The 13810-nt window shown below is 42.2% G+C and overlaps 1 protein-coding gene across 1 annotated transcript in view; it reads right to left on the reverse strand.

Annotated features, from left to right (window-relative positions):
* The window catches only part of etv4 (ETS variant transcription factor 4), a 35965-nt gene that overhangs the window by 10020 nt on the left and 12135 nt on the right, over positions 1 to 13810 (reverse strand). Inside the window, exons 5-7 of the mRNA XM_084937181.1 lie at positions 2242 to 2371; positions 618 to 800; positions 97 to 521 (exon numbers count right to left, since the gene is read on the reverse strand). Of these exons, the coding sequence (XP_084793307.1) occupies positions 97 to 521; positions 618 to 800; positions 2242 to 2371 (738 nt within the window). The remainder of the gene's footprint in view (positions 1 to 96; positions 522 to 617; positions 801 to 2241; positions 2372 to 13810) is intronic.

The following is a 13810-nucleotide window of genomic DNA, read 5'->3' on the forward strand; positions in this document are numbered from 1 at the left end:
CACCTGACCAATCAGAGCAGGTTTGTCTTTACTGGTGGTCCTTGGACAGGAGCTAAAACGATGCGTTTCAGACAGATGAGTGTCTTTATTGCTCACCTGGTTCATAGGTGTAATCTGTGGGCTCCTGCTTGACCATCATGTGGGCTGGTGGGAACCGATGTGGGTGCGAGTGTAACTGTGGGTGTTGGTGTGGTCCATGGCCATGGTTGTGTCCGTGTCCATGCCCGTGTCCCTGTCCACTCACATGACCCGGCCCCGCCATATGGGCTGCCCGCTCATACAGCGGGTCCATGTATTCTTGCTTAAAGCTTTGCTGCAGGTAAGGCATGCAGGGGTCAGAGTGCTGCCGATGGTAGCCAACACCACCGCCACCCCCTCCGCCCCCTGGCCCCCCACCGCCACCCCCACCTCCACCAGTGGTGCAGTGGCCAGCTGGGGCAGATGGCATGCGCTGAAAGGCCTGCGCTGGTTGGGGGAACTGAGGGCACATGGGGTCTCCTGAAGGTCCCTGAAACCTGGAACTGGGAAATGAAATAAGGCAGTTTAGGATGCATTCGTCATGAGAAATCAACATAATATCCAGAATTCCCAATGGTAAGATTTTAGTGCCATGTCACCTGGCGTTCATGGGGTAACTGTTGCTGGGAAGTGGCTGGGAGGTGGCACCTGGGTTCATGTAACCAGCATCAGGCCGTCCGGCCGTGGCAGGTTTGGGGGAGTAATGCTGCTGCATGGGAGACATGGGGGTCCCTGGGCAGGAGCTCTTTGCTCCTCCTGCTGCCCTTTTCTGCTCATAGGCACTGTGAAGTCAAATAACACATGAATACACTCATGACAAAAAAACCATCCATGCATGACTACACATGTCACAACAGGGGTGAGCTGTTTCTTCAATGAATACAACAAACAAAGCAAACAGAAGGAGTTCATGTGCAGGGATTCAGTCAATAACGTGTGATAAGAGTTTACATGTGGGTTGACCAACTTGGGCTTGGTCATTGTACACTTTTGTTGAGAGAAAAAGTAAAATAAGCATTTATTTTGTCTTTGGTAAGAGTGGATGTCTAAATATCTGAGGAGGCAATTAATCATCCTTTTGTGTCACTTCAGAGTTCCTCCCCCACTTTCATACAGCAGAAATTAGTCGTTACGGTTGCCACAAATACTCATTGCTTGCATTAACTCCAAGCATGGCTTGCTTGAGGTGTGCTTACTCATTGCCCATCATTTAGCAGAAAAAATGCTTATAGCTGTGGACCTGGTTGCACACTTTTGATTCCAGGTCAGCTACACTGGCCCCATTGAGTGGGCAAGTTCACAAAATTGGGAGGTGTGATAAAGGCAATTTAAGACTTGCCATTGTTATCATCATGCATGGCAGCGTTTACAAAAGTGATGCAATGACTGCTGGTATACTGCACACTTTGGTGTTGTCTCCCATTTTGTGCAACGTGGCACAAGTCTGTGCCAGCCTGCTGATTCCCCTCCACAGACATCTCTCTGATACAGATGACACCATCACAGAGAAGTTGTTGCTACAGTTGGAAAGTTTGCAGAAAAATTTCACCATCTTCAAACTTTTTTCCCTCCCTGTTTTGACTTCTTGTATCCTTATTCCAGTGTGTTTCAGGTTTACTACCAGGATTAGACTGCAGCGAGTCGAGCGCACATCAAGCGAGAGCAGTCTCTAATATGTCAACCATAAGCCAAAAACAACACCAAAGCACGAGTAGTGGTGACATTGCTTTTGTTTGTGCTGTTGCGTGCCGAGGCTTAAATTTAGAGGCGATGGTGGTGGCGGTGCGGTTCAGCTTTTGAACAGTTTGCCCGAGGGGGATGAGGCTTGCAGTGATTTCCTGTATATCAAGCTTCAAAACACTTAAGTTCGTGACATGACATCGTATTTTCTTTATTTTAATTGACGTTTTATTTTTTGCATTATTACTTTTGTGATCTCCATTGTTTTTTGTTTTTTAAAGGTGCTGTACAAAAAACTTACTTTGACTGAAACTACCCTATATTGAAGAAAGAAGACTGTTTTGTCTGGATTGTCTCGAATAATCATGAAGGTAATTTTTGATGTTTGATGGCATTGTTGATGAAGAAATCCCAGAGATAAAATATTAAAAGTTTGACAGATTCAACCAAGAATTTATCTTCATAGTGAGATAAAGATAAGGGAATACACAGTTTTTATTTGGGTAAAGTCATCCATGACTAAACATGCACTACAGTAAATACCTGGCATAAAGGCACTGCTCTCCACTGGGGTAGCTGAAGCTCGGTTTGTGGCTACAAGACTGGCTGGGGTCGGAGCCCGGGCTCTGCGGTTCCTTCTTGATGGTGACTGGAGGGCTGTGAAATGCCACCGCTACAAGAGACAGTAAACAGAGATGAAACTTGGCACACACACAGGACAACTTTTGTATATTCTTTTGTCATCCAGCCCTGCCCTGATACTACTGCTATTAAGCTCAAAGGCAAAAACGGCAAAAACAAATTCGTCTGTCTGCACAGGAATCTCTTTTACATGCCAGCCAAGATGCTTTAGTGACTGTCAACTGCAAAACACAGGGCAGCAGATAGACACGTATAAACACACATACACACACACTTACATAAACACTGACAGGGACAGGCACACAAAAGCACACATGCTCGCACACGACCACATTCCAGCAGTCATTTGAAAGCGCAGAGTGTCCTCGCCCACTTTTCTTTGCTCTTCCAGACACAACAGCAGTCAAAACTTCCTCTTTCAAAGTTAAGCTTCATGTTAAACTTCAAGTTAAACAACTGTACGGGCCAGAGAAATGTCTATGGAGCGATGAAAGCAAATGTCACAGCTCTGTTAGAACGGCATATACACTCAGCATTCTTTCCGATTTGGTATCCAGATGTCAGCCTTTGCTTGTATCCTTCTTTTTCTTTTTTTGCATTTGATGGCGAGATAAAAAAGAAAGCACAGACAGCGATAACAGATAACCTGATAATGTGTCATGTGCTACAAAAAAAAAAAAAAAGTTTCAGCGTCTTTTTGACTAAATGTTTTTTCCATATGATGATCCCCCAAAGGAATCTACTCAATCTTTAACACACCAAACTGTCCATCAAGCCAGACTGCTGGAGGGGACCTTTGCCTCGACGGCCACAGAAACCACCCAAAGTGGAGCTTCAAAATGTGCCGAGGGCTTGTGTTTATTATGTGAGGGGAGGTTTTCACCCGGAGAACTGTACAGGATGTTTTTCTGGTCCCGACAGGGTAAACAGCAGCAGCTGCGCACTTCCAGCTGGGGAGGCATGTATTTAAGTGTGCGCATGTGTGCAGGAGCGCGCGTGTGTATTAGCAATCTCGGCTAGTCTCTAAGTGGGCTGCGTGCATAAAAGTGTGTATCCCTTTTGTGTGTGGGTGTGTGTTCAGTGGGTGTGGAGCTGACGGAGCAGACCACACTGAAAGCTCAACCCAGGTAATTATATAGCGTCGTCCATTCACAAAAAGAGGAAGAAAAAAAAGTCTGGCTCTACTGAATGAAGCCCAAAATGACTGTCCCACTAAAGCAGGAGGTAGAAAGTGAAACAAAATGGAAACTGACACAACATTACAGTGACATAAACCACAAACTGCCTCAGGGATCTGCTGTTAAGATGGAAGTTGGAAGTATTACTTCTTAAAAAAGAAATAAAATGGCAACATTAAAATAGTTTTCATTAAATGGTTGTACACTTGGTCAACAAACATATGTAGTCACGTGAAAAGAGTTTTTATTTTGCTGGTCTGAAGCTTTCCGGTGTGTGCTAACACAATTCCACCCCATAGTCCTACCATTCAATGCTTAACAAACTGCCAAAAAAAGTCAAGAGCTACATCTCAGATTCTACAGGCCTCGGTGTGTTAAATGTTCTTTGGACTGATAAGACCATAAGACTGATTGAAATTGATATAAACAAATGTCTGCAAGCTTTGATGAACTCATGTACACTGTAAAGAAAAGAGGGCTAAAATCCTCCACAGTGACCTGAGAAACTGATGAAATCATATAGAAAACAATTACCTGAAAACATTGCTGCTAAAGGTAGTTTTTACAAGTTACTGAATAATGGGACGTACTTAGTTTTGCAGGACTGTACAAGTGTAATACCTTTACACAACGCTATCTCTAAAGTAATAATAAGAATATTTAGTTGATAAAAAAGTTGGAAATGCCAACAATTCACCCGAGTTTTTTGCTTCTTGAGTACAGAGTAACTTTTTCCGATAAGTGCAATCTCACTCACTAGTTTCACACACAGCAGGACATTTTATATATGGTCCCATTTACAGTAAAATAAGCAACAAAACAAAAATATACTACAGGGTGTGACATCAACTGCTGTCCAATATACCTTGCCCTGCCCTTGAATTATTTTCCCTCTCTGAGCATGTGTCACAAATACCCTTTTTAAACATTTTCAATAACACCTACGCATATCCAAAATCCTCTGCCAACTGCTGTGGATTCAAAGTTGCAATTCCTGTTCGAGTGTTTGTTTTACTTTAACCTGAATGCCTTTGAGAAAGCAAACACATTAAATGATAAATTATGTGATTTCAGAGCGCTGCTCATCATCATATCCTTCCTATTTTTGGTCTGTACTTACTCTCCCATGGCAGGCAGGCAGGTGAGGAAGTGTTGGCTTTAGTGGAGGATCAACAGGATTAGAGAGCATTTACCCAGATTTCCCAGACAGACGCGATGGGATTCCAGCCTCCTCTAAGTCTCCGACAGTTTGTCTGCTAGCACACAGAGGGTGGCACATGACTGCTGCTCTAATAATACAGCCGTGTTTGTCTGTTGACATCCCCATCTTTCTCTGTCTTGGTCATGAACTGCAGACAATCCTCAGAGAGTGTCCACTCACAGCGCGGCCAAGCAGAGCTGCTAATGCGATTGGCAGGAATATTGCCCTTGATGTGGCTTTCAGTTCATGATGATGTTCCATTTCAAAGAGACCGGCCGGGTAACGGCGTCAGCTGTACTCAGAAGGGTCTGGGTATGTGTGTGTGTTTGAGTTGTGTGTGACCTTTCTGGAATATTAATTAATCTGGTAAATGAGCACCATGCAGATTTGTGTGTTTGTGTAATTTGCCTGCGAGTGTGACTGCTGTTGCATGGGGACTTCAATTAGACACACACACACACACACACACACACACACACACACACACACACACACACACACACACACACAGACAGAGTTGGTTAAACATGAATACAGCAATTTCTGAGAGAATCTGCAGTCATTTTCACTAAAGGAACACAATCACACTTGCAATGAATGATAACGTGTGATTTGGAAAAGCACTGTGCTGACAATGGCCTAAACATGCTGGGTCTCTTAGAAACACGGATCCAGCTACACTATCTATTGTTAATGTTTATCTACACTAACAAGTGACAATGATTTATGAAATCTGGGGACTGTTTACTATACATAAGTGTTCAGAGGCCCATTTTTTGCAGCCAAATCTCCTGTGCCCTGGGGCAGATTGCACTCCATTACTCAAATTTATCATCTTACATTTTTTCATTCTTTCAGTTATGCTAAAATGTGTGCTACTCCCCAAACATTACAATCTAGTTCTTAAGAGTACCATGACATCAGTTTTAGGACCTGTAAGGCTCTGATGGCCTCTCTTTTTTTCTGGTTAGGGCCACTTTGTATCTTTCTGCTAAGGAAGCACACAAAGTTGTATTGTTTCCGTTTGTGGACATTTTGTTGCTTCGAATTTCTCATGAAACTTGTCATAGAGTTCTTGTACAAAGAAAGTTCTTTTTGTTTTTTCTTCCCCAAAAGAAATACCCCCACGGGCTGATGCTTCAGACATCATACAATGAGCTAAATGTATCACTTCTAACAGTTTTCACATGTGTACTTACGTAATTGGAAAAGGGTGGGTTTTTGTAATTAACCCTTAAGACCAGTTAAGTCTTTAACATATTAACTTGCATTAGATAAAGTGGTCCACTGGGCTGACTGGAGCTAAAAACGGCTTCTCCAGCACATCCCTGTTTCTCAATTGGGGTTAAAGTCTGGTATCTGTAGTATCAAACCCATGAGTGAAAACGCTCCCTGAACCACTTCTTCATTGTTTGAGTTGAACGAATCCTGGCATTATCATCCTGGAATATGTCTGTGCCAGCAGCGTATTACAAAAGAAAACGCCATTTAAAATGGAAAAACCTGGTCTTTTTTTCTGACCTCATTTCAGATCTCACCAAGTGAATTAACATCACATCATAAGACTGCCCCTACTGGCTTGTACGGTAGCCACTAGGTGTGATGGGAACGTCACTTCATCCCCTTCTCTTCTTACCCAGATGCATCCATTGGTCTGGACCAGGGCAAATCTGGATTCAGACCATACAGTGTTTTCTTTACCATTGCTCCAGAGTCCAACGTTTATGCTTCCCAAGCAAACTAAAGCCTTTAATTTTGATTAGCCTCACTGATAAGTGGTTTTCTTAAGGCTACACAGCTGTTTAGTCACAATCCTTCGAATTCTTTTTACACTGTGAGCGTGGAAATGTTCTTAATTTCATTGTTAAACACAATCAAGAGTTTTATTGCTGATTTCAATGATTTTATTTCACCAAGTGTTTAATGAACCTCCAGTTTCTGACTGCATTTATTTCTCAGAGATGACTATTATTCACCACTATGTCCTTCCAGGTTTAATGGACAGCATTATTAACTCAGTTTTATTTGTTTCATCAGATTTTCTTAGTTTTTTTTTTTCTTTGCTTGATGCGGGCCACCAATGACTAACTCTTCAGACGTGGAATAACATCTTTTCCACGAACACGGGATGTGTCTTCCTACATGGTGCTTTAAGAAATAAGCTATTGAGTGCATCAGTTGGGGTTAAATAACCTGTTGCCAGCTGAAACATATTATTCACTGCAGTAATTATCCAGTGGAAGGCTCTTACCTGTTTGCTTAGTTAAATCCAAGTGGGGACTTTTTTTTTTCCCCCACAGGTAGTGTATATTGTTTAAGGTGCACGGGTGCATGCAGAAAATCTTCTTCTTGACACAGTAAAACTTGGATATATTAGAACTAGAATGAAAAATTGGGGATTGCCACAAGAAAAAAAAATGTTGGGACATTGCCATCTTTAAAGCCAAGCTGCTGGTGTATCTAAAAACATAATCTGGGAATAAGTGTAACATCCAGCTCCAGGAATAGTCATTAAAACAAACTCTGGTCTCCCCCAACTATTACAAACTCTCTGGTATATCACAGTAAATCTCTCTGTCCAAATGATGTCAAATTTGCAGCTAAAGTTTATACGGTGCTGGCAGTCTTGTAAACGGATCCAGGGAGAGTTATGTTCTTCCACGTTCACTTCTCTTCCTGCTTTTATTTGGGGCAGTATAACTTCCTCTAACTGCTTTGTTAAATGTTACATCATCACAGAGACCCTCATATTTCATGGTTTTAGGGGGAGGGACAGTTTGTGAACTTAAACATGGATCACGGAGGAAACTGAAAGGTGTTTAGAAGTCAAGAGACAGATACAGTACACAACAGCTTTTGCGTTGTAAATCAGACAATTTTGAGATAACACAGAAGTATATACAGTAAAATAAATGTATGTGAGTGTATTGATGTGTATGCTTTTCCACATTTCATGCACAGGAGTGTATGAAATGTGTGCAACGTCTGTTAGATTCCCACCACCTCTTAAGGTCAAAGGGCTCTTCCTCAATCCAAACACATCTCATCTCCTCCTTCCTTATTTTGTCGTATTCTTTGCCATTTGCACCCTTTTTTGAGCCCTACGTAAAGGGATAACCCCCAGCTAAAGACAGGGTGGAGATGCGCTCTTACATATGTAAATGTTGGCTCTTAGAGGGGGAAGATGCAGGGTGAAAGGTGATGGTCATGGTTGAGTGCTTTAGGAAGTAGAGGGATAATTACATTGGGTAGGTTTCCATTCAACAGACACCTACCACAAACAAATGGCATAAGCAAGCACGATCCCCACACACAGACTCTTCACTACACAATGGTCTCCTCAGCTGAGCCATATGGAGTTGGGGTGAAAATGTCAGGAAACACTATTGGGGTTCCACACAAAAACACAAATAGTACTGACACCGACTGATATTTTAAACCAGTTTTTGCAAAAATCTCTACGATTGCCTAGATTGAAAGAGACAGAATGATGGGATTAAACTTTCATAAACTGTATCAGTCAAAAATATTTTAATATCTTAAGTGAAGGAGCTGCTGCATGCAGTTGACGAGACCTGGCTATGAACTCTTCCATCTTATTTTGGACAGATTATTTCCTACCATTAAAGGCTCTAGTGTAGGGAAATCCAATCTGAAGACAGGAGTGCATCTGGAGAGTCTTACGTTGGATGTTTATATGCTGCTTGGCCAAGTGCTAAGCCTCTGGAAGTCTGCAGCACACGACAGCTCGCTCACAATAACTCATTGGACATCAGCCTCGGTGTCAAACAGGGTGACTGGATCTTGCTAAAACGAGGAACTTGTGAAGCGTAACGTAAATACACACTTAATGCGTCCAATCATACAAATAAGATTCAAGTCGGACTCTTGGAGGGATCTTCTCGGGGTTATCTGGAGATCTGGTTCCCGTCTCACATGAAATGTGCTGTACATGTGCAGAACGAATGACACGTGCTGCACAGCCACGTTAAAAGCAAGCTGCAAAGATGGCCTACACCTGGTCTCCCACTCTTTCCAATTGATCTCTTGTGGTGAGTGATCAATAATAACAAGGATGCCAATTATGCCGCGATGGTTTTAAAGGTTAAAAAGGAAGTTATTGATTTACAGAGGCTGTGAATCACGTTATTTGCTTAGTGAATACATTGTGGTGGAGACATAATAGGAGAATGCCTGGCACAGTATAAAAGAATCTAAAAGCATTTAAAGTGTAGGTTACATCAAACCTATAATGCATGCGTTGACAGTCAAAGTTTTGCACAGACTGGTGGATTTTACTTTGTGAGACCAAGCTTATGGTCTAATTCTAAGCTTATATAGTTTGTTTTGTGTGGGTTCTCTTTTTTAAACACTAAACCGATAAAAATAAATAGATCGCAGCTGTGTACCTGGTTTTTGAGCTTCATATTAAATGACTAATACCGCATGTTGAAGTGAATGTTTTGGCCTAGTAAACAGAGAAACAAATGCTTTATTGCATTACTTCTTTCAATTTTTACACCATTTGTCATGGTCAAAAACTGGTCAAGTCGATGTACATATGGAGACCAGGGATAGCGCTAACATGCAATTCCTCAATCCAAAAACGAGCTAGAGTGATTGCACATGCCCATTAGGATTCCCTCTCTGCTTGTGGAAATGCTGTGTTACTTTCTTTCTGCAGAAATTCAAGGGCAAAACTAATTTGAGGTAAGAAATTAACTTTTTGGACAAATACAACAGAAGTAGTTTGCTTCTGTGTAAAGTTCAGATGAATGAATTGAAATTTACATCAGTTTATCCATTAAAAATGAACCATGATCAGTGAATATGAATGACCCATCCTTATACAGGTGCTACCAGCTAGAACACATTTTTTTAATCATGGGTGCCATATTATAAGCAATCATATTAGTAACAATTGTTTAATTGTCTTCCTTACCGTTTCACTAAACTAAATTTTGTAATGATATTTAAAAATTAAAGTACATCTTTTTGTAGAAAATATATACATGTTATGTGTTAAAGAACTATTAGCTTCCATACTGATAGTATAGAACACACACTGTATCATGCATTACATCACACACTTAAATATATCATGAATTTCAATTCTTTTCCTTGTTCATTTTTCCCAGTTTAGGGCTGCATTTTACATGTGCATTTTAAGAGTCAAAAGTGCCCAGTAATGGTGAAATAGAGCACCAAGGGCAAATCTTAAAAATCACCTAAATCTCATTTATCAAAGATAAGCTATAACTATAGCTAAAACGAGTGTCTTCCACATGTATTTAAGAACACAAGATTGTAACATTTGACTGCACAAATTACTTGTCTTTATCTAGTGCACGTCAAAAACCTTAAAGGGGGGGAAAAGAAGTTTAAAAAGTCAAAATCTGGTCACAATGTGGTACTGACTTTGGCCAAGTTTCTACTTATGTGTGAAAATGTGCAAGAGTGAGAGTAAAAAGAGAGCGAGGGAGGCTAGGCGAACCAATGTGATCCAGACCGTTTCGAGCCTGTCCAGTGGTGCATGGAAACATGTGTTGGGCATGTGTGCATGCTTTTAAGGCCGCTGCACAATCAGGAAGACGAACTCACCCTCGTCTCTGGGAGCCAACGGGCTCAGGAGTGGCTTCACTGTCTGTCTGCTCGGGGGAGGCCCAGGAGTGTTGGCTCCATTAGTGTCTGCTTTATCAGATTTACAGATCATCTTCTCTCATCTGATAATGGTTCAGGCTACTTGAATATTTAAAGAACGGTTGTCAGATAGCTGCCAAACAAGCCTAACGAGATTGATGGAAAGTACAATAGTATCAGTAGGGCGGAGAGATAATTTCTTTGGATAGCACAGTGGCACTTCTGACAAATGTTTTCTGGACTTTGTTGGCCGTTGAAACGCCTCTGGTGCACTATGTTGCATTGGCTAAAAGGATGTAGATCTAAATGACACTAAACATGGGAACAACAGTGACGCTACAGTTTTGCAAGCATCATAGTATCACTTCCCATTTTTTGAAATCGAAACAATATTTTTTGAAAGGGGTGTAATTGTTGTCTTAACAACTAAACTTAGATTTCTTCCCCCAGAATTCTTCCTGCAGTACGACCTTGAATCCTCAGTGAACTGGATCAATTTGTATTGATATTGCTCTCGTTATAAGAGAAATGGGAAAAACTGAGTACGAGGGAGAGAAAATAAAGTATCAGGGGATCAGAATTTAATTGGTAAATCTTCTGAAATCATATGTTTTCCCTAGTGTCCACTTCACTTTCAACTGTGCAGCACTGGCTTTTTATAAATGGCCATTGAACAGCCATAAATCTTGGAGCCTTATTGCTGTTTAGTGCAGGCGATACAATACATTCCTGTCTTGGGACGTGCCATGAGAGGGACATCCCGTCACAGGCGAGAGGTGGATGTAATTAATCTGGAACAATATTGACTCTCGACTCTCAATCCCTCGGCCCCCAATATAGCTGTCCCCTCTTAATGTTTAATGTAGCGATCGATCCACCCCCTCACACTGTTACTGAAATGATATAATGAGCTGCCCACCGGGGGCATCTCGTGGATGTGAGTGTGCAGTCGTTCACGTGTTTGCGAGAATGCATGCCTTTACGTATTTGGAGGTGAAATCTGCCTCATCGGGAGGAGGAGATAACACACTGAAAGGCCGGGACACCTTGCTTGAAATTATCAGTGAGCATGCCACATCCACAGCTCTTCCCGCACTTCTCAGAAAGCCCCCACCCCCGGCCCTCTCGATAGTGATCTTGACCGTAATGCTTCGTGGCACGTTTGACCCGCTCCTAGCCCTCTACTTTCCCCTCCCTCTCCTTCAGACTGATTTATCTCTGCTTTATCTTTATCAAGTCATCCATCAACCCTCTCCATCTCCTCCTGTTCCTCTCCTGGACTAGCGAGGATCAATATCAGCGTACGCCAGCTCTCAGCTCACGCTACACACCTTCTGCTGTGTGTCAGCAGGTTACTATGCATTGACCTCCTCTGCTCAGAAGCTGGACGTGTTTGGTGTGTTGATAACTGTGTATGCTGAACTGTCTGGTTGGCCATGCTCCATCTACTAATTTCTTTGTTTTATCGTAGAACTGATGGAAAGGCAGCAGCATTGGTACAAGAAAAAAAAATTTAGAGAGGAATGACAACACAGGTGGTTCTAAAGACAAATTTAGTTTGCAAAATTGCAAAATATCAAAGTCATTTTCTTACATGAGCTGTGAAAGCTGAAGTTGCCCCCTCTCAGTTCTAGCACATAGTGTCAGGCTTTGTCTCTTAGATGACGGTGCTGTCTGGGTAGCCTGTGCAGAAGGGAGCACATGATGCCTACTTGCTTACTGGGAATTCACCAGACTTTTACTGTCCAAGTTATTCTCACATGGGCTCAGTTAGGCATAACAAGTACTTTGTGCTAACAAGCCGGCAGGTTAAAGACTCCTTAACGCCTCAACTGACTGTGTTGGAGCTTTGTGTTCTCTCAAGCAGCTAAGCTGGGTAATGTCTAAAAATGTTGAGCGCTGCAGTACACATGAGATGATGGCCACCATACAAGGGACAAAACCAAATAATGGTTTAGATGGGGTTGGGTTAAGTAAAGTATAAACAGTGCTAAAGTCTGAGTTCTGTCATGGACAGTCACGAACTTCTGTTTGGGAAAGTTACAAAACTTAAAGTATCCCTCTTGATTATGACTTCAGAAAGGGTTGAAGAAGAGGGGGAAGAAGTGGAGCTAAAAATGTTGGGAATAATTGTAATTATACTGGACAACTGTACTGTAGATGGTCATTTTACCAGTTCTCTCTGATTTTAAAAAGTGTCTTACAACTTGTTTTTATGCCTAACCCTATAAACTTTCAGGATATTGTGATTGAAGTGGACTGAAGGTAAACTAGACTCCTGCACCTGCCCTGGGTTCCGTTTTTGGGCCAATCACAGGTCCTTTCATACGGATTGGGTGAGTAAAGTCTCCAGATGACTTCCACCAAGGTGAATGGGGTTCGAGTCTGTTGAAATTGCCCTGGTGTGGGTGTGGTCTCTTCTGCCTAGGTGCCGTCCGTTGGGTACAGCTGACTCCAATCAGCAGTTAGAGGTACTTAAGGCCAGAGAAAGGTGAGCTCTAGGCCAGAGAGCCTTGTGGTTTTGCAGCTGGTGAACTGTGTGTGCGCGCATGCTGCTCGATTACTCCTGCTCTGTGGAGAGGAGTGTGTTTGGTGATTAACATTTTGTTTTACTTACTTTCCAGGGCTTTGACCAACTACTGAGTTTTGTTGTGTTTCCCTTTAAAAGAGTGATAGCGGCTTGACCGTCTCTTTGAATTAGTATTGTTGAAACGTTAATAAAGCCTTTTAATTAAACCAGCTTGCCTCTTTCTCTCCTTTTTCAATCCGGACACTTTTTGTTACTTCCCCTTATCCCCAGGACCTTTAGGGGGGAACGTAACAAGTGGGGGCTCGTCCGGGACCTCTCGCACCCGAAGCAAGAATCATATGCCTTGTTACGTTCCCCTCTAAAGGTCCAGGGAATAAGGGGAAGTAACAGAGTCTCGTGTGAAGCCAAAAGTAAGCACCGACTTATTTTTAGCTTTTATGGAACGTGTAACGTGTACTTAAAAGAGATGCCTAATTGTCAAATCCAAATTGACACTAAAGTTGTAATAAACACTGATTATCATAACAGCCAACATGTTCAAACTGGCCTTTGTCATTGCAATTGCTGCTTCTTCCTATTATTATTCAATCAAGTTAAGCTACTGTTGTTTTTATGGCCTCACCCTCTTCCACGGCATCTGTTCCCCACTTTGGTCTGTGCTCTCCTTTAAAAGAGAAAAATTCCAGCTGCAGAAAGCGGAGCTGTTCATGTAAATAACACAGAAAGAGACATATGAGCATCCCATCAACCCTTTTTTCCTTGCACATACACCTCCCATCACTCTCCTGTAATAAAACACATACTGCTGTCCATTCACAGAACTATGCTGCTGACATGCGGGCTGTGCTGCCTGGCTCAAATCCCCCATGGCCCCCTGGCTTTTACAGGGCTGTTCTGAATCAACACAGGAGTTCAGCTTTA

This window comes from Perissodus microlepis, chromosome 8 (genome assembly GCF_051167445.1).
Source record: "Perissodus microlepis isolate ML-2025 ecotype Zambia chromosome 8, ASM5116744v1, whole genome shotgun sequence".
NCBI lineage: Eukaryota > Metazoa > Chordata > Actinopteri > Cichliformes > Cichlidae > Perissodus > Perissodus microlepis.